We start from the raw sequence: 23,000 nt of genomic DNA, 5'->3' as shown, positions 1-23,000 counted from the left end.
TATTCGATGATGAAGGTGTCGAGAATGGGTGAAGCAATTTTGGGAGAGTTATGCAGGTTGTTGTTAGGGTTTGGGTTTATGTAACTGGTAGTGGGATAGGAAAAGTGCAGGACATTAGGAGAATCGGTGGGGTTATTTTGGGTAGGCGTAGGTGGGTTATGGAGGTGATTGGGTATCAAAGTTGGGCTATTCAGTGGATTGGGTGGGGTTGAAAAGGGTTGACATTGTTAGGTTATTGCTTGGTGAGGTGAATCAGAATCATCAAGAATATTGGGCCCAACAGCAGGTGAGCCCACGTTATTACTAGGCATACCATTGGGTTTGTCAATGGATTTAAAGGTGTTGCACATGGCTTCAATAGGCCCAACAGAAGACTTGAGCCCAAAAGGAGACGCAGGGTTACAAGAATTAGGTTTATGTATAATACCCGGAGGACTGTTGGCACGTGCACCCAACTTCTTGGAAACTGGAGAGTCGTCATTATTGTCAGAAAACATACGTTGGGTCCCAACACATTTTGAAATTCCCACGCCCACGCGTTCGTAACCTTTCGATTTACTATCTGATGATTTTGGGTTGTTCAACTTCTCGCCTGACTTCTTCCGGTCAACACCTTTTCCGGAACTCCAGTCATAATTTGGAGGATACTGCACTTCTTCATCGTCTTCTTCATCAGTATTGTAGCGACCCGACAAAATCGTCATTGACGGCGCCGTCTACTTAGGTCCCGTCACGTGGTCATAAGTCTTTAAAATAACGTTTGACCAAAATATGTCGCATTCATTTCAAAAGTAAGGATGCTTCAAAGTTTACAAAGTAGTTCCATGACTAAACATGTTACAACGTTTTAAGTACAATTGAAACCTATGCGACACAATTTAAGTTAAGTCAAAAGACACTCCATGTATGCATGTATACTCGACATCCAAGCAAGTATCAAAATAGTGTGCGGAAGCATGTATCACTTAGCGTTCAAGGACCTGAGAAAAACATATAGAAAACTGTCAATGAAAAACGTTGGTGAAATCATAGGTGTATTAGTAAACGTATGTATTTGAACCACAAGATTTAGTATAAGTTGATTATCCAAATCGTTTGCATTCCAAAGATGTTGTTTGTATCACGAGCACCCAATTATCAAGGCTTAACTGAATGTTACCTCTGAATCCATAGTGTTAGAACATACACTATATCGATAAAATTATATTTCATTCGCTAACGGTAGCGAACCGTCCGAATGAGGGCTCGTCAAACCCGTATGGCCACACAACATAATTACTCGCTTACACCCTACAAGTGTAACTAATGATAATTGAATTGAGGATTTTTATTCTAACTCGTACGCGGAATGTTTGTTTTCGTACTTGTGTTCAATATATAAAAGTATAAATCGTTTATGTTTTCTCATCCCAAGTATAAGTATAAAAGAGTAAAAGTGGGACTATGATCTCACCTTAAGTGCACGAATATAAATGTACTTCAAAAAGTAAACGTGTGCATGAACAAATGCTAGTCTTGACCTAAACAAATAGGTTGTATCAATATCGGTAAACACAGTCGGTCAAAGTTGTTCAATTAGTCCTATGGCTCATTACGACTCGATTAATATAGCATGTGAGTCAAATTGTCAAGTTTCATGCAAGATACAAGTATAAAAGCACGTTAGAACAATTGCATAAGTATTTGGTTAAGTTTGATTAAAAGTCAGACTTGGTCAAAGTCAACGTCAACGGGGTCGGGTCGGGTATCCGACAATTTTTCTTCAATTAGTAATCATATATAAACGTGTTGGCCAAGTTTCATGTTCATCGGAGTTGCGAGTAAGCGGGGTTGAATTTGTGAAAACACATAATAAGTTAGTCTACTTTTTCTGCACAGGAGCGGCGCACCAAAACCAGGAGCGGTGCTCTTGAGGACCCAGAAGTGGCGCTCTTGTTTCCAGAAGTGGCGCTCCTGACATCTGAAGAAAAACTCCACAAAAGACTGACCAGGAGCGGCGCTCTTAGTGCAGAAGCGGCGCTCCTGTACCTGGAAAAATGCTGTTTCTGAATTTTAACAAGTGCACGAACCAAACTTCAAACAAACATAACTAATGAATCGTAAACATTCAAAACACATATCTTATATCGTTGAAAAGGTAATTTAACGAGGAATACAACTAAACACCTTTCATAATAAAAAAACATCATTTACAATAATCAAATCCAAGTTGAATGCTCATTTAATGTTCATCATAAATGCTTCAAGTTCATAAATGCATATTGATGATTCGGGAATTAAATGCACACATATAATACGCCGTTTCGTAGGTAATTATGTATACAATACTACTAAACATTACAAATAACATTGCAAAGCATTCAATGCATCAAAAATCTATTTTACTTCTATCAAACCCTAACTCAAAATCATAAATTTAGCAATTATGTTTATGGAGTCTTTCTAAGTCAACCTACACACCAAATTAAAGCTAGTGATGCTAGTAACACATTTAATACATGCACTTTTAACATCTAACAACATTTAAGCAACTAAATCTCAAGATCAAACACACCCATTTATCAAGTTCATGCTAGTTACTCAAAACAATAAGATCGAGCATATAAATCACATATTCATGTTAGACTTGAGCCATAGACACTAATTGTGACGATCGCTCCAAATCCATGTGGACGAACACGTCATTCATTGATTTCATTGCGAGATATTTGAACTCTATATGATACGTTTTGTAAACATTGCATTCTTTTGAAAAGGCACACCATAAATGAATATTTAAATCAAAGGTTTTCGACATCTGATGATTTCTACATATAGACAATCATCGTATATAATAGTTTACAATAGTACTTCCGTTGACAATGCAGTCAAAATAAGGTACATGATGATGAATTGGTGAATGCAACGTTTTCTTGAAAAATATGCCATATAAGACTCCATGCACATAGCTTGTCTATCATATAAGCAAACAGCGGAAGACTTCTAGGGAACCTGAGAATAAACATGCTAACAAGTGTCAACACAAAGGTTTGTGAGTTCATAGTTTGTATGTTTCACATAATCTGTATATAAAGATGGATCACAAGATTTCAGTTGTTTCATCCAGAAACGTTTATCAAAATATTCTACGAAATTGAGCACCCTGGTAACTAAACTTTAACGTATATATAATTTGTACCCTTTGTATAATCATCTTAATAATACACGCAAACCAACGTGTACGCTTCTCAAATAGCATACATCCGTTAAAAGGCTAGTGCTCTAGCTCGGACGGGGATATCAAGCCCTATGGATCCATATACTACTACTCGCGCCCACCAGTTCTTATAACTGGCAGTTACTAGTTACCAAAGCTAAGGGATTTTCGGTTCAAACTCAGTGTAGAATTTAGTATGTACTTGTATCCATTGCGTTTAAAATAAAGTGCATGTATTCTCAGCCCAAAAATATAGATTGCAAAAGCAATTAAAAAGGGAGCAATGAAACTCACGCATATAAATCTAGTATTTTCAGTATTTAAAAACAGTCGCATGTATTCTCAGCCCAAAAATATATTGAGTAAAAGGGATCATATGAAACTCACGCATATAAATCTAGTATTTTCAGTATTTAAAAACAGTCGCATGTATTCTCATCCCAAAAATATATTGAGTAAAAGGGATCATATGAAACTCACCTTAGCAGCATATAAAGTCATTCACCAAAATGTGATCGAAACTCGGATTACCAAATAACCGTAGATCTCAACCTAGAGAACATATGTTGGTCAATAAATGTCTATCAAGCAAGGTCAGGTCATAGTGTATAACAATCCTAATGCTCGAGATCGACATACAAAAGTTATCCAAAGTCGTTTCAAAAAGTCAATTTTGACAATAATTCAATAAAACGAGACGTGCCTTATATATGGATTCATTTACTTGGCTGGTAATATTCAAAAATCCAATTTATCATTCTTACAAACAAGTTTCAAAAGCAATTTCAATCAATGTCAATCATAATTCAGTTGATCATATCTTTTAATTCGTTCACCGAAATTACGCGATTTCTAAATGAAAAGTTATTGATTTTTCGCCAGCTTTCCAAAAATATGCATATCATATACCTTTTATCAGTAATATATGTATTTACTTCGTGATTCATCATAACTGTTTAACGACAAAATTTAGCATACAAGCATGCATAAATATATATACTCGAGTACTAGACATGGATACACAATTAATGTATAAAAGATAAAATATGAGTGCTTACGTATCAATATTGAGATTCAATATTGTAGGAAAGTACGTAGATGCAACAGAGATGATAAACACTAGATTTGATTCACAAATATACCCTCGAACATTACCCATAACCTCCTTGGCAATAACCCATAATTTTCTTAGCTCTATCCCGCTCAAAAACCCATTTTTAAGGTGACACGCTCATAACCTCGTCGTAGTATTTTAGGTATATATACTACTAATAATAATATTATAATAAGATTAATAATAATAATATTAATAATAATAATAATAATAATAATAATAATAATAATAATAATAATAATAATAATAATAATAATAAAAATAATAATACGGAGGAATGAATCGAGCTTTTATAGTATGTGGCCTGCTACAGTACCTCATGCGATCGCATGAGTTTTCAGTGTTTTTGCCATGCGATCGCATGGCCGCCTTATCCTGTTTTTGTTTGCTAGTTCGTCGACATCAAATAGTGTTTTACTGTAGAAAAGTCGTTTTTACTTGTACATATATATATATATATATATATATATATATATATATACATACATATAATTGTTCATGAATCGTCGAGAGCGGTCAAATGTAATGAAACAGTTCTAAAATTTTGAGATTCAACTTCATAGACTTTGCTTATCGTGTCGGAAACGTTATATCATTTAAAGATAAAGTTTAAATTTGGTCAAAAATTTCCGGGTTGTCACACTAATTAACACACTTTTAAGTTTTAAAGATCAAGAACAAGAAATTTAGTATTTTTAGAAAGTTATCCAAATGAGATGAAGTTGGTATGGATTTGAAGAGGAAGATGCAAGGATTCCAAATATGTAATTTGTTTTGAAGAACGCTTACTAGATCGAATTTAGATGATGAATTTGTGTTTGAGGGTTTGAGAGCATAAAAGTGGAAGTAGTGGAAAATGAGGAGGATGAAATGAATGGAGGAGGATGAAGTTGACTAGTTGACCTAGTCATGACTTTGCCCACTTGACAACTTTGGTCCCTCAAGTTTAAATACGGGTGCGCGAATTAACCAAACCAATTACCTTAAATACGTAGAGTAAACGAGAGATGTTATAATTAAATAACGGACTTAAATTAACTTAACAGAAAGCAAATAAAAAAAGGCGGGATGTTACAAGTATCATCAAAGTCACTTATTTCAGAATTAATCAATTTCCCATCCTCATTATTGACCACATTCCTAACTTCATTCATGAATGATTCACCATCTGATAGTTCTTCATCTGAGTTTGGGTCTTCATTCCACTTTTCTGGTGATATTTCACCAAACTCCGCGTCCAAGATGTCACTTAGATCTTTAGTAACGAAAGCAGAAACATGTTTGGATCCTACGACAAGTTAAACCTGGCCATTGAGTAGATTGGACTCCTTTGTATGAATTAGGACCTTCCCGATTATTAGATTTGATTGCCCGTAACTTTACAGTTTCTAGTTTCGATCGGACTTCCCCACCAATTAGCGATATCCATAAAAGTTCTAACATTCCAGCAAGAGATAGGGACGCCGATAATGCTAAGCCATGTAAATCTACCCGATGACGAGTGATTATGATCCCAAACCTTCACATTGCTCAACCATGAATGGAGAAAATGTTTTCGATCTTCCACGATTTTAGCAGCAGCATCAGGTTTTTCGAAGACTAACATAAGCTCATAACCTCCCAAATACTTGATGTTAAAACCCTCCTGCAAACCTTCTGATGCACAGATATCCACAAATTGCTCGATATATTCAAGTTTTTTTAACTCTGCCTACCAGCGCACGTTTGAGTATGTTGCTATCATCTTGATCAAAAGTGGTATGAACAACCCTAATATCTTTTAATTCCTTAACTTTCCTTTTCTCATCAATAATTTCCCTTGCATCTACCACCTTCGTGTAGCTACGCCCATCAGTAAAATTGCTTTTGAACAACCTGGGATGGTTTTGTGTTCTAGATTGGTGGCCATCATACGATTCGTTTTTTTTCATGATGGGCCGCATTCTGTCCATTGCGATGAAAACTTTTAGGTTTTGACCCTCTGCAATCACTGTGCATAGTTTTCTAGCGAAGTCTTCAATGTCGATATCCTTGATACCATCAAATCTTACGAAGCCATACCTTTGTCCACTTCTTAATCTCTTCTTTGGGGGCACAAACACTTCCCTAAGCTCCCCAAAGTTCTTGAAAACCCTCCATAGATCTGTTATATTCCACTTATCCGGAAAGTTAAAAAAGAAAAATGACTTAACGTTGATACCTTTCGATCCTATGTGCTGGTGCTTGAAGTTGCCATCTTGCTTTCTTTCTCCATTCTTGACTCATGCGGTGTTGGAAGCTCCCTCTATCCCTTTGGGTGCAACTCCTGAGAAGATGTTCTCTCTATCATCTCTCTTTTTTATAGCCAAATTATGATACTACAGTACTACACCTTTGTCTAGTTACGTAAGCATATCATTAGATAAGTATTTGAATAATGCTAATTAATAGTTAGGGTAATTAGTTAGTTAATCAAATAATGTTTGAAAATTTACCACAAATCTCATCTAACAATTTAATCTCTATCTCATCTAATCCAATATCCAATAGTAGCTAACAATAAGAGATAAAAATAGAAGTATGTTATGTGTGTGGATCTCTCCCGATATATATACACAATTACACATCACAATCTTATACGGATTACTATAAAAATCAAATATCAATATACACATACGAATCTTATTGGAGTATATCGATATCAACCAATAACCATCAACCATTATAATAATAATTATAATTATTATATTATTATAATTATGATTATAATTATAATATAATTATTAATTATTAAGTATTAATTAAGGGGATGATTTTAACACACTCTTTTTTGATCCTCACACACCTATTTTAACCTTTTACTCTTCTAATAATACTCAATTTCTTTAAATTGGTGTGTGAGAATCAAAAAAAATATGTGTCCCTATTAATTAATAATATATAAATTATTAATTTATAATTTACAGCCCAAAACCCCTCCCCTAGTCCCCCATCAAAAACCTCCCCTTTCTTATTCTTTGTCTTCACCATGTGGAAACAATCCATCTTTCTTAATATACGATTTTAACCCCTTCTTTTCTGTATTTACACGGCGGCACAAACACCAATAACACTCTCAGTACACATTACATTACATATCAACAACATATATACACATTATACATTATACATTATACATTATACATACATACGTATATTATCAACCGATTGTAGTCATCATCTTTCACCTTCATTCAGGGGAGTGTGCAAGCTGGCACCATTGCATGCTCTCCTTACAAACTTTTTATAAACAAAAATAAAAATCAAAACTTTACTCTTTTCTAAATCCCTAATTTTATTTTCTTGCTAAATGTTTCAAGATTTGTTTTTTTAATTAGGGTTTGGTTTCAATTTCTTTTCCATAGATCTGTTTCACCCAATATGAAATTAGTTCAAAAAGATTCAGAAAAAATCTTATGGGAGCAAATGAGATCCAATACAACATCACCCATTTTATCTAACAGAGGATGCACATATCCAAGACATATGCTTTACCTAATCTTTGTTCTGTGTTTAACTTATCTTCTTTACACTCTTAAGCTTCTTAACACAAGCTCAAATGTTTCTTGTAACGATAAAGATTTAGTCTTTTCAGCTCATAATTCAATACCCAACATTACCCATTTACCGACGGCGCCGGAGATCATCCCGCCGGAGAAAACAGAGCTTAAACATATAGTATTTGGGATTGCAGCTTCAGCAAAGCTATGGGAAAAAAGGAAAAATTACATAAAGTTATGGTGGAAAAAAGAGCACAAAATGAGGGGTATTGTTTGGTTGGATTCTCCGGTGAAAACCCAGATCGACGACGGTCTACCGCCGTTGAAAATTTCCGGCGACACATCACATTTTGCATATAAGAATAAACAGGGTCACAGGTCAGCTATCAGGATATCAAGGATAATATCAGAGACTATTAAATTAGGTATGAGTAATGTGAGGTGGTTTGTGATGGGAGATGATGATACAGTTTTTATAACTGAGAATCTTGTTAGGGTTTTGAATAAGTATGATCATAATCAGTTTTATTATATTGGGAGTTTGTCAGAAAGTCATTTACAAAATATATATTTTAGTTATGGGATGGCTTATGGTGGTGGTGGTTTTGCAATAAGTTACCCATTAGCTAAAGCTTTAGTTAAGATGCAAGATAGATGTATTCAGAGGTATCCTGGTTTGTATGGTTCTGATGATAGGATGCAGGCTTGTATGGCTGAACTTGGTGTTCCACTTACTAAAGAATCTGGATTTCATCAGGTTAGTTTGTTGATTCTAAACCCTTTTTGTATTTGTTGCTGTTCTTGCTTTCTTGGGCTGTACACTGTGCTAATCTAGTTGAACTTTGTAACTTGAAATAGTCAAAGGTTGTTGCTTTGGGTTGGAAATCATGTTTTTTTGGTTGTGCTTAATGGTTTAGGGCAGAGGTTTCTTGGTGTAATGGGTTTATTAGTTTTGCTACATAAGTTAATTACTGCACATTGAAGTTAGTGATGTGGTCCAACGGTTGGTGACCTGACTCCTTTAGGGTGAGGTCAGTAGTTTGACCCCGTTGGCTACATATTAACTCACGATTTCATCTCCGCCATGAAGTACCACCCATGAAACCTTTCCCACATCGCGTTGGTGGTAAACTCTTGGGCACGCAATTGGGAGCGGGTATAGCAACTGCGAGAGATGATCGCGTGAGTGGTTAAGTCCCTAGTGATCCCAACTAACTGCTGTCCAAAAAAAAATTACTACACATTTTAAGCATTTTTTTTTTTTTTTTTTGCTTTTTGTTCTTTGAAAATCTTTTGTTATCGAATGGTAGTTTCGATGTTAAGCTGATAGGCAAACGGTCTCGTAGTAATTTATGCTATTTGTATCATGATTAGCAACTCTAGTAAAAGAAGATTATCAAATTTTAGAAATTATAATCACGTACCGAAGTAATACTAGTTGTAGGGGACGTATAATCAAGTGCACGGTTTACGTGACTAGAAATTTGACACTATAGGATAGTTTTTGCTAGGACACATTATATAAATTGAACATTGTCACGTTAAGTGTCTTCTTGTTACTTTACGAACCCAAAATTTTATTTATAGATCAAATTGAGCTCCATAAGTCATAACCACCACAATGTACTCTCAAGTATACAACTTTTAGCTTCATTGTTACTTGGTTATATGCAAGATTTACAAACCGGGCTATAATTTTTGAGAATTGGTTCATTTATAACTTTTCTTGTCAAACATATTACCATTATTGTTGTTCTAGTGATGCTATACTTGCTTATAACTCCATGAAATTAAAAGGATGGTGTGGATGTAGTTGTAAGTTTTTTTGCAGACCAACAACATATGACTACTTGTCTTTTTGTGGAAAGGGTAATTGTTGATTTGATTTATGTTTTTGTTGGAACTCTATTTCTGAATTTAGGCAATAATTGATGCACATGGTAACTATAGAATCTTGAATTATTGAATGGTACTGTACTACTGTTGCTGTTGGGCTTATGGTGTTTTTTACCCTAATTTGTTATTTATAGTTCCCTCAACTACATTTTCATGTAAAGTATGGTACTCTAGTAGAGGAATGGATTTGCCCATATTGTGATAAAATTGAAAAGTCTGTCTGATATGGGTCTTATCATAAAGTTTATAAATTTTGTACATTATCTTGTCTTTTATTGCCGCCTTTTGTTTTGTTTTGTGTTTATTGAATCGTACCATGAAAATTATAACAATTTGTTTCTCGTTTTCGGTAACTTTTGGACTTCTCGAGTTTTATAAATACATATTTTTCATGAAAATTGATTACATGATTCTAATATTATTGCATTCAGTATGACGTGTACGGGAATTTATTTGGGTTACTTGCTGCACACCCGGTGACACCGCTAGTCACATTGCACCACTTAGATGTTGTTGAGCCAATTTTCCCAGACGTGACACGGGCCGAAGCCCTGAAAAGACTAATGCAACCAATGATGCTCGACTCAGCTGGGCTCATACAACAATCAATTTGTTACGATCCGTCAAAGAGTTGGACTGTTTCAGTTTCTTGGGGGTTTGCCATTCAAGTTTTTAGAGGAATCATGTCTCCGCGTGAAGTGGAAATGCCATCTAGAACTTTTTTGAATTGGTACCGAAGAGCTGATTACACGGCCTATGCATTTAACACACGTCCCGTTGCTAGAAACCCTTGTCAAAAACCGTTTGTCTTTTACATGACAAAGGTTCGATTAAATTCTACAACAAACAACACCATCAGTGAATATGCACACCATCGTGTACCTCATCCTGCTTGTAAATGGAAGATGGCTGATCCTTCAAATCTTGATAAAGTTGTCGTATATAAAAAACCTGATCCACAATTATGGGATAGGGTATGCACAAGATTCTTTGTTTTCTTTTTCGTTCTATGGAGTATTTGTTATTGTATTATTATGATCTTGTACATGGTACTTATTTTATACATTTATTTATTTTACCTTATTGCAGTCGCCTAGGAGAAACTGTTGCAGGGTTTTGGAGTCGAAGAGGAAAGGTTTGGTCGTTGATGTTGGATTATGTGCTGATGGCGAGATAAGTGAAGTATAATAACAAGCAATGCTTAATTTCTTGTAAGGTACTTTTGTTTACGTCGATTTTTATTATGATTTTTTTTATGTCTTGAAAATTCATGCTTTTAGTCCCATACATGAGTTTGTTGTTTTTTTCATGTTCTCACTGACACGTTGATTTAGATTAGGGATTATGTGAATGTATAAACTTTTGTCGCTTACACGCAATAAACATGATCATTAAGTTTATGTTAGTGTCGTTAACCTGCAGTCGTTGTCCTATTGCGTTCGCATATGCCATTTTCGTGGACTCAAATGGAAATTTCGATAATGTCTTGTGACTTGAATTCTGAATGCACAAAGTGGTACTTGTAATTGAAGTCTAATTAATGATGCTTTTTAGCGTAAATTGTATACAAATATAAGTAGCTATAGTCAAATGGCCATGTGGACAATGTGTTCAATCAATTTCATTGGTTTTATTTTGGGCAAAAACATCGTTATTGACCCGTTGGTTGCAACTAGCAAAGATACAAATAAATTAATGTTTAATTGTGTATTTGTGTACTTAATTATTATATGTTTAATGTTTAATTCAAATCGCCATATAAAAAAAGGCACCGACAAAAATAAATGCAAACATTGTCGTTTGGGGTTGGTGAAATTTTTAAGTATAATTGGAGTGTGGTCACACTCTACTATAGAATTATATATGTCAAAGATTTGGAGGTAAACAAGAATTTTTAACACTAAAAATTTACGACCCTTGTTTCTGCTCGGACCTTTTTAACATAATATTAAAATTTAAAATCATTGATAATTGTTACAATTTTAATTCCTTCCTTGCTCGTACCTATTAATAAATATCTAAAAATTTTGTTCGGACCTTCTAACTATTTAAATAACCAAAAGAAAACATACGGAGTAATAGATTACATATGGGATTTAATGAAAATACTTCTGAGAGAATTTTATAAAAAATAACACAAGAACTTTGAAGCGTTTTGTATCAAATGAGACCATCTCTATTTATACACTTTCTACTACATAACTGGTGACTATGATTAAATCAAATCGATGGTTTATTATTTGAGTATTAAAAACATAGGTATGTACATAATTTTAGAAATATCATAATTTTCTTACCATTCTTAGGAGGAACCAATGGGATAGCTGTAGAGAGCTTCTTTTGGATCCTTGGCTTTCCTTCTTTTTAGTTGAAACTCAACATTGGGTCACAAACTTGATGGGTTTGAACTACAAGTTCTTTGGGTTATTTATTTTCTTTTTTCGAAAAGCAATCAATTTTATTAATGAAACGGATTACATTTAACAAAACTGCCTTTGAGCAAAAGGCTATGGGACAGAAACACGAGATACTACTAAAAGAACAGACGATCGAGAATAAACGAACGAAAACTAAATTGTTAACCGTGGTCTTCTATCTTGTTTCGACCCGACATCCAAGTTCTTTGGGTTGTGCCATGTGAGCTATGCAAATACTTTTTTTTTCCGAGTATAATTTAAGGTGTAATTTAAACACATCTTTTATCCAACTTTAACTTTATTTAACTTTAACTTATATATAATTTATAATCTATTAAAAGAAAGACAAAATTACATAAACGTATTCAATTTCAAGTGTTAGATATTATTTTGAATGATAATATCATTATTAATTTGGATAATGATTTTTAAAATTGTTTCTCTTATTTTTCAATCACCGATTTCAATTTCAACAATTTTAATTTGATAATGCAAATAAAAATTAATTTTCTTGTTTTTGTTTTTGTTCTTGTTCTTCTTATTCGTATTAACCATTAATATGAATTGGTTCTTAATATTAATTTCGTGAAGGCTCAGGTTATAAACAAGTGATATATACTCGTAATAAGATTTTCTAACGACAATGGTTATCTATTTAATTTAAGGTGCTTAATCGTGTATGTAACAGTTATCTATTTAACTCAAAGTGACGGTTATAAATTATACAAGAATTTAATACATATTAATGACAGTACGTAGGACTCTCAGTTGAAAAATCTTATACAGTATAATATTACTAGTAAAAGTAGTATTTCATATGGTAGTTGTAATTCTTTTTACATTTACATAATATGAGAGGTGAATTTTCTACTACATTTTAACCATATACCAATAAATGTGTTTTAATGGTAGCTAAAGTACTCGTATTAGTGTGACGATCATCGTCTTCTTATCAATAACCAACTAATTTAGTTTTTACACTCAACTAAATGAATGGAACCACCAAAAGGCTAACATAATACGGTTGGTACAAAGAGTTGGTAAAAATAAATAATGGCTATTTAGTTTAATATAATACTAATGAAAAACAATCAATAAATACAATACGATAAGAATTGACAACTTACGGATTATAAGGAAGACACGTGTATTTTTTATCAAACAAGGAGGCACTCTGGGTGAAGGTCATAAAAAATATCTATGGATATAACGGTGGGCTAGAATGTATCTCTCCTAATCCTACAAACTTCAAAGGATTAACCGGCACTACGTGGTCCAATATTATCGATATCAAACACACCCTAACTATTACTAACGAGTTTGTTAAGTTTATTGGTTCAGGGACGGAAACATTGTTTTGGCATGACAAATGGATTGGCGAACCCGTTTTAAAGCAAGCTTTCCCAAAGTTATTCAGGCTCGAATCAAACAAATTGGCGCTGGTCTCGGACAGGCTGCAGTGGACCGGTTCAGAGGGACGCGTACAGTTCTCATGGCAATGGTCGACACTTCCTAGATGGCGTATATTGTCTGACCTTCAACAGCTTGAAAATCGGCTATCAGTAGCCAAATGCTCAGGTAGAAATGTTGACAATTGGGTTTGGAAACCGTGTTGCTCCGGTATTTACACTACGAAGTCATTGATCGAGATGTTAAACTCCTCTGTTGATACACATGTCAAACCTACTATTAGAAACAATCTAATCCCACAAAAAGTGGGTATCCTCATGTGGCGTGCCTCCCAGAATAAATTACCTGTAAGATCCGAATTAGATCGTCGGGGAATTGATTTGGATTCCGTTAGATGCCCGGCTTGTGACGACGATATTGAATCCATAAATCACTCAGTCATCCTCTGCAAAACGGCTTTTGACATATGGGAAAGAATTTACAAATGGTGGAACCTTAACTTAACAATTTTCGCAGATATAAATGAACTCATAAAAGGCTCGAATTCACAATTTCATACGGCAACCGGAGCCTCCATATGGCAAGCTATAGTCTGGGTCACTAGCTACTACATTTGGAAAAATAGAAACGATCACGTGTTTAATAAGATGTGACGACCCGGAAATTTCTGACCAAATTTAAACTTTATCTTTAAATGATTTAATCTTTTCGACACGATAAGCAAAGTCTGTAATGTTGAGTCTCAAAGTTTTGGAACTATATTCATGTAATCAATTATTCTTTGACTGTTCTCGAAGATTCACGAACAATATATATAACTTAATGTGCATATATATATATATATATATATATATATATATATATATATATATATATATATATATATATATGATTTCAAGTTATTTTGTAAACGATAGTAACATTCGATTATTGATTCGATTAATATTTAGATAAGTTAACTAAAACGTTTAAGATGAACCAGTAAAACACTAATTTGCTACAGTATTTTCGAATTTTTACAGTACCCGAAAAGCTACAGTGTTTTCGAAACATAAAGACCAAAACACTCAAGTGTATAAGTTACAATTCTATTGATATAGTTTATGGATAATTTAAGTATATAATTTGACAAAGGTATGAGTCACGAAACATAAAGAGCGAGTTTTCTCAGCGTACGAAAGGACATTTGAAAAACCAGAAACGGGACATCAGTCGAGTAACGGCGTCAACTTATCAGAGCAAAAGTTACAAGTTAACTATGCACGTAAATATAATATAATATATAAATAATTATATAAATTAAATATATTATATATATTATATTTAAATATGTCGACAAGCGTTAGGACAAAATCAGATGTGAGCTGGAAATGGGAGCCATGCGATCGCATGGCATCCCCTCACACAAACCATGTGATCGCATGGCTGTGGTGGACATGCCAGGTCTATAAAGCTCGAACGTTTTTTTTTAGTTGGTGGATCACTCTATCTCTCGCACACATACACTTACATATTATTATTATTATTATTATTATTATTATTATTATTATTATTATTATTATTATTATTATTATTATTATTATTATTATTATTATTATTATTATTATTATTATTATTATTATTATTATTATTATATTATTATTATTATTATTATTATTGTTATTATTATTATTATTATTATTATTATCAAGATTAATATTATTATTAATCTTATAATTAGGAGCATTATTATTAGTATTATACATAAAATACTACGACGAGGTTATGAGCGTGTCACTTTCAAAAATGGGTTTTCGAGCGGGATAGAGCTAAGGAAACTATGGGTTATAACTATGGAGGTTATGGGTAATGTTCATGGGTATTATTGGCAAGTCAAACCTAGTGTTTGAAATGTCCCGTTCTTATTGATTAAAAACGTTCCATATTAATTGATTTCGTTGCGAGGTTTTGACCTCTATATGAGACGTTTTTCAAAGACTGCATTCATTTTTAAAACAAACCATAACCTTTATTTCATAAATAAAGGTTTAAAAAGCTTTACGTAGATTATCAAATAATGATAATCTAAAATATCCTGTTTACACACGACCATTACATAATGGTTTACAATACAAATATGTTACATCGAAATCAGTTTCTTGAATGCAGTTTTTACACAATATCATACAAACATGGACTCCAAATCTTGTCCTTATTTTAGTATGCAACAGCGGAAGCTCTTAATATTCACCTGAGAATAAACATGCTTTAAACGTCAACAAAAATGTTGGTGAGTTATAGGTTTAACCTATATATATCAAATCGTAACAATAGACCACAAGATTTCATATTTTAATACACATCCCATACATAGAGATAAAAATCATTCATATGGTGAACACCTGGTAACCGACATTAACAAATGCATATATAAGAATATCCCCATCATTCCGGGACACCCTTCGGATATGATATAAATTTCGAAGTACTAAAGCATCCGGTACTTTGGATGGGGTTTGTTAGGCCCAATAGATCTATCTTTAGGATTCGCGTCAATTAGGGTGTCTGTTCCCTAATTCTTAGATTACCAGACTTAATAAAAAGGGGCATATTTGATTTCGATAATTCAACCATAGAATGTAGTTTCACGTACTTGTGTCTATTTTGTAAATCATTTATAAAACCTGCATGTATTCTCATCCCAAAAATATTAGATTTTAAAAGTGGGACTATAACTCACTTTCACAGATTTTTACTTCGTCGGGAAGTAAGACTTGGCCACTGGTTGATTCACGAACCTATAACAATATATACATATATATCAAAGTATGTTCAAAATATATTTACAACACTTTTAATATATTTTGATGTTTTAAGTTTATTAAGTCAGCTGTCCTCGTTAGTAACCTACAACTAGTTGTCCACAGTTAGATGTACAGAAATAAATCGATAAATATTATCTTGAATCAATCCACGACCCAGTGTATACGTATCTCAGTATTGATCACAACTCAAACTATATATATTTTGGAATCAACCTCAACCCTGTATAGCTAACTCCAACATTCACATATAGAGTGTCTATGGTTGTTCCGAAATATATATAGATGTGTCGACATGATAGGTCGAAACATTGTATACGTGTCTATGGTATCTCAAGATTACATAATATATAATACAAGTTGATTAAGTTATGGTTGGAATAGATTTGTTACCAATTTTCACGTAGCTAAAATGAGAAAAATTATCCAATCTTGTTTTACCCATAACTTCTTCATTTTAAATCCGTTTTGAGTGAATCAAATTGCTATGGTTTCATATTGAACTCTATTTTATGAATCTAAACAAAAAAAAGTATAGGTTTCTAGTCGGAAAAATAAGTTACAAGTCGTTTTTGTAAAGGTAGTCATTTCAGTCGAAAGAACGACGTCTAGATGACCATTTTAGAAAACATACTTCCACTTTGAGTTTAACCATAATTTTTGGATATAGTTTCATGTTCATAATAAAAATCATTTTCTCAGAATAACAACTTTTAAATCAAAGTTTATCATAGTTTTTAATTAACTAACCCAAAACAGCCCGCGGTGTTACTACGACGGCGTAAATCTGGTTTTACGGTGTTTTTCGTGTTTCCAGGTTTTAAATCATTAAGTTAGCATATCATATAGATATAGAACATGTGTTTAGTTGATTTTAAAAGTCAAGTTAGAAGGATTAACTTTTGTTTGCGAACAAGTTTAGAATTAACTAAACTATGTTCTAGTGATTACAAGTTTAAACCTCCGAATAAGATAGCTTTATATGTATGAATCGAATGATGTTATGAACATCATTACTACCTTAAGTTCCTTGGATGAACCTACTGGAAAAGAGAAAAATGGATCTAGCTTCAATGGATCCTTGGATGGCTCAAAGTTCTTGAAGCAAAATCATGACACGAAAACAAGTTCAAGTAAGATCATCACTTGAAATAAGATTGTTATAGTTATAGAAATTGAACCAAAGTTTGAATATGATTATTACCTTGTATTAGAATGATAACCTACTGTAAGAAACAAAGATTTCTTGAGGTTGGATGATCACCTTACAAGATTGGAAGTGAGCTAGCAAACTTGAAAGTATTCTTGATTTTATGAAACTAGAACTTTTGGAATTTATGAAGAACACTTAGAACTTGAAGATAGAACTTGAGAGAGTTCAATTAGATGAAGAAAATTGAAGAATGAAAGTGTTTGTAGGTGTTTTTGGTCGTTGGTGTATGGATTAGATATAAAGGATATGTAATTTTGTTTTCATGTAAATAAGTCATGAATGATTACTCATATTTTTGTAATCTTATGAGATATTTCATGCTAGTTGCCAAATGATGGTTCCCACATGTGTTAGGTGACTCACATGGGCTGCTAAGAGCTGATCATTGGAGTGTATATACCAATAGTACATACATCTAAAAGCTGTGTATTGTACGAGTACGAATACGGGTGCATACGAGTAGAATTGTTGATGAAACTGAACGAGAATGTAATTGTAAGCATTTTTGTTAAGTAGAAGTATTTTGATAAGTGTATTGAAGTCTTTCAAAAGTGTATAAATACATATTAAAACACTACATGTATATACATTTTAACTGAGTCGTTAAGTCATCGTTAGTCGTTACATGTAAGTGTTGTTTTGAAACCTTTAGGTTAACGATCTTGTTAAATGTTGTTAACCCAATGTTTATAATATCAAAAGAGATTTTAAATTATTATATTATCATGATATTATGATGTACGAATATCTCTTAATATGATATATATACATTAAATGTCGTTACAACGATAAACGTTACATATATGTCTCGTTTCAAAATCATTAAGTTAGTAGTCTTGTTTTTACATATGTAGTTCATTGTTAATATAATTAATGATATGTTTACTTATCATAATATCATGTTAACTATATATATAACCATATATATGTCATCATATAGTTTTTTTACAAGTTTTAACGTTCGTGAATCACCGGTCAACTTGGGTGGTCAATTGTCTATATGAAACCTATTTCAATTAATCAAGTCTTAACAAGTTTGATTGCTTAACATGTTGGAAACATTTAATCATGTAAATATCAATCTCAATTAATATATATAAACATGGAAAAGTTCGGGTCACTACAGTACCTACCCGTTAAATAAATTTCGTCCCGAAATTTTAAGCTGTTGAAGGTGTTGACGAATCTTCTGGAAATAGATGCGGGTATTTCTTCTTCATCTGTTCTTCACGCTCCCAGGTGAACTCGGGTCCTCTACAAGCATTCCATCGAACCTTAACAATTGGTATCTTGTTTTGCTTAAGTCTTTTAACCTCACGATCCATTATTTCGACGGGTTCTTCGATGAATTGAAGTTTTTCGTTGATTTGGATTTCATCTAACGGAATAGTGAGATCTTCTTTAGCAAAACATTTCTTCAAATTCGAGACGTGGAAAGTGTTATGTACAGCTGCGAGTTGTTGAGGTAACTCTAGTCGGTAAGCTACTGGTCCGACACGATCAATAATCTTGAATGGTCCAATATACCTTGGATTTAATTTCCCTCGTTTACCAAATCGAACAACGCCTTTCCAAGGTGCAACTTTAAGCATGACCATCTCTCCAATTTCAAATTCTATATCTTTTCTTTTAATGTCAGCGTAGCTCTTTTGTCGACTTTGGGCAGTTTTCAACCGTTGTTGAATTTGGATGATCTTCTCGGTAGTTTCTTGTATAATCTCCGGACCCGTAATCTGTTGTTGTAGGAAAATTCTGCTAACGGTAAATGTCGATCCCAACTGTTTCCGAAATCAATAACACATGCTCGTAGCATGTCTTCAAGCGTTTGTATCGTCCTTTCGCTCTGCCCATCAGTTTGTGGATGATAGGCAGTACTCATGTCTAGACGAGTTCCTAATGCTTGCTGTAATGTCTGCCAGAATCTTGAAATAAATCTACCATCCCTATCAGAGATAATAGAGATTGGTATTCCATGTCTGGAGACGACTTCCTTCAAATACAGTCGTGCTAACTTCTCCATCTTGTCATCTTCTCTTATTGGCAGGAAGTGTGCTGATTTGGTGAGACGATCAACTATTACCCAAATAGTATCAAAACCACTTGCAGTCCTTGGCAATTTAGTGATGAAATCCATGGTAATGTTTTCCCATTTCCATTCCGGGATTTCGGGTTGTTGAAGTAGACCTGATGGTTTCTGATGCTCAGCTTTGACCTTAGAACACGTCAAACATTCTCCTACGTATTTAGCAACATCGGCTTTCATACCCGGCCACCAAAAATGTTTCTTGAGATCCTTGTACATCTTCCCCGTTCCAGGATGTATTGAGTATCTGGTTTTATGAGCTTCTCTAAGTACCATTTCTCTCATATCTCCAAATTTTGGTACCCAAATCCTTTCAGCCCTATACCGGGTTCCGTCTTCCCGAATATTAAGATGCTTCTCCGATCCTTTGGGTATTTCATCCTTTAAATTTCCCTCTTTTAAAACTCCTTGTTGCGCCTCCTTTATTTGAGTAGTAATGTTATTATGAATCATTATATTCATAGATTTTACTCGAATGGGTTCTCTATCCTTCCTGCTCAAGGCATCGGCTACCACATTTGCCTTCCCCGGGTGGTAACGAATCTCAAAATCGTAATCATTCAATAATTCAATCCACCTACGCTGCCTCATATTCAGTTGTTTCTGATTAAATATGTGTTGAAAACTTTTGTGGTCGGTATATATAATACTTTTGACCCCATATAAGTAGTGCCTCCAAGTCTTTAATGCAAAAACAACCGCGCCTAATTCCAAATCATGCGTCGTATAATTTTGTTCGTGAATCTTCAATTGTCTAGACGCATAAGCAATCACCTTCGTTCATTGCATTAATACACAACCGAGACCTTGCTTTGATGCGTCACAATAAATCACAAAATCATCATTCCCTTCAGGCAATGACAATATAGGTGCCGTAGTTAGCTTTTTCTTCAATAACTGAAACGCTTTCTCTTGTTCATCATTCCATTCAAATTTCTTCCCTTTATGCGTTAATGCAGTCAAGGGTTTTGCTATTCTGGAAAAGTCTTGGATGAACCTTCTGTAGTAACCAGCTAGTCCTAAAAACTGGCGTATGTGTTTCGGAGTTTTCGGGGTTTCCCACTTTTCAACAGTTTCTATCTTTGCCGGATCCACCTTAATACCTTCTTTGTTCACTATGTGACCGAGGAATTGAACTTCTTCCAACCAAAATGCACACTTTGAAAACTTAGCGTACAATTCTTCCTTCCTCAATACTTCTAACACCTTTCTCAAATGTTCACCGTGTTCTTGGTCATTCTTTGAGTAAATAAGTATGTCATCAATGAAAACAATGACAAACTTGTCAAGGTATGGTCCACACACTCGGTTCATAAGGTCCATGAACACAGCTGGTGCATTAGTTAAACCAAACGGCATGACCATAAACTCGTAATGACCGTAACGTGTTCTAAAAGCAGTCTTTGGAATATCATCTTCTTTCACTCGCATTTGATGATACCCGGAACGTAAGTCAATCTTTGAATAAACAGACGAGCCTTGTAGTTGATCAAATAAGTCGTCGATTCTCGGTAGTGGGTAGCGGTTCTTGATGGTAAGTTTGTTCAACTCTCGGTAGTTGATACACAACCTGAATGTACCATCTTTCTTCTTGACAAACAAAACAGGAGCTCCCCACGGTGATGTGCTTGGTCGAATGAAACCACGCTCTAAAAGTTCTTGTAATTGGCTTTGCAGTTCTTTCATCTCGCTGGGTGCGAGTCTGTAAGGAGCACGAGCTATTGGTGCAGCTCCTGGTACAAGATCTATTTGAAATTCAACGGATCGATGTGGGGGTAATCCCGGTAATTCTTTCGGAAATACATCGGGAAATTCTTTTGCAATGGGAACATCATTGATGCTCTTTTCTTCAGTTTGTACTTTCTCGACGTGTGCTAGAACAGCATAGCAACCTTTTCTTATTAGTTTTTGTGCCTTCAAATTACTAATAAGATGTAGCTTCGTGTTGCCCTTTTCTCCGTACACCATTAAGGGTTTTCCTTTTTCTCGTATAATGCGAATTGCATTTTTGTAACAAACGATCTCCGCTTTCACTTCTTTCAACCAGTCCATACCGATTATCACATCAAAACTCCCTAACTCTACTGGTATCAAATCAATCTTAAATGTTTCGCTAACCAGTTTAATTTCTCGATTCCGACATATATTATCTGCTGAAATTAATTTACCATTTGCTAATTCGAGTAAAAATTTACTATCCAAAGGCGTCAATGGACAACTTAATTTAGCACAAAAATCTCTACTCATATAGCTTCTATCCGCACCCGAATCAAATAAAACGTAAGCAGATTTATTGTCAATAAGAAACGTACCCGTAACAAGCTCTGGGTCTTCCTGTGCCTCTACCGCATTAATATTGAAAACTCTTCCACGGCCTTGTCCATTCGTGTTCTCCTGGTTCGGGCAATTTCTAATAATGTGGCCTGGTTTTCCACATTTATAACAAACTACATTGGCATAACTTGCTCCGACACTACTTGCTCCGCTATTACTCGTTCCGACATCATTTGTTCCTTTCGTTCTATTAACCCCTGGTCCGTAGACCTCACACTTCGTCGCGCTATGACCATTTCTTTTACACTTGTTGCAAAATTTGGTGCAGAACCCCGAGTGATTCTTTTCACACCTTTGGCATAGCTGCTTCTGATTGTTGTTGTTGTTGCGGTTATTATTGTTGTTGGGATGATTGTTGTAGTTGCTGTTGTTATTATTGTTGTTGTTGTTGGGCCGTTTGTTGTAGTTGCGATTGATGTTGCGATTGTTGGGATAATTGTTGCGATTATTGTTGTAATTGCTGTTGTTGTTGTATTGGTGATTCTTATCACCGTTTTCCTCCCACTTTCTTTTGACTTGCTTCACATTGGCCTCTTCAGCAGTCTGTTCTTTAATTCTTTCTTCAATCTGGTTCACGAGTTTGTGAGCCATTCTACATGCCTGTTGTATGGAGGCGGGCTCGTGTGAACTTATATCTTCTTGGATTCTTTCCGGTAATCCTTTCACAAATGCGTCGATCTTCTCTTCCTCATCTTCGAATGCTCCCGGACACAATAGGCACAATTCTGTGAATCGTCTTTCGTACGTGGTAATATCAAATCCTTGGGTTCGTAACCCTCTAAGTTCTGTCTTGAGCTTATTGACCTCGGTTCTCGGACGGTACTTCTCGTTCATCAAGTGCTTGAATGCTGACCACGGTAGTGCGTACGCATCGTCTTGTCCCACTTGCTCTAGATAGGTATTCCACCATGTTAACGCAGAACCTGTGAAGGTATGCGTAGCGTACTTCACTTTGTCCTCTTCAGTACACTTACTTATGGCAAACACCGATTCGACCTTCTCGGTCCACCGTTTCAAT

General features: G+C 34.5%; 2 protein-coding genes across 2 annotated transcripts; both read left to right on the top strand.

Annotated features, from left to right (window-relative positions):
* Positions 1-7,462: 7,462 nt before the first annotated feature.
* LOC139863502 (uncharacterized) lies at positions 7,463-11,227 on the top strand. The gene is made up of 3 exons (XM_071852130.1): positions 7,463-8,585; positions 10,156-10,698; positions 10,814-11,227. Exons 1-3 carry the CDS (start codon positions 7,710-7,712, stop codon positions 10,910-10,912), a joined length of 1,518 nt encoding a protein of 505 aa, XP_071708231.1. The 5' UTR covers positions 7,463-7,709; the 3' UTR covers positions 10,913-11,227.
* Positions 11,228-12,992: 1,765 nt separating this feature from the next.
* LOC139887615 (uncharacterized) lies at positions 12,993-14,204 on the top strand. Its single transcript, XM_071870693.1, has 2 exons — positions 12,993-12,999; positions 13,483-14,204. The coding sequence occupies exons 1-2, from the start codon at positions 12,993-12,995 to the stop codon at positions 14,202-14,204; spliced, it is 729 nt and encodes a 242-aa protein (XP_071726794.1).
* Positions 14,205-23,000: the final 8,796 nt, after the last annotated feature.

The sequence above is a fragment of the Rutidosis leptorrhynchoides genome, chromosome 1 (assembly GCF_046630445.1).
Source record: "Rutidosis leptorrhynchoides isolate AG116_Rl617_1_P2 chromosome 1, CSIRO_AGI_Rlap_v1, whole genome shotgun sequence".
NCBI classification, from domain to species: Eukaryota; Viridiplantae; Streptophyta; class Magnoliopsida; order Asterales; family Asteraceae; genus Rutidosis; species Rutidosis leptorrhynchoides.
The sequence above is the reverse complement of the archived record's forward strand: the minus strand, read 5'-3'. Positions and strand labels throughout refer to the sequence as shown.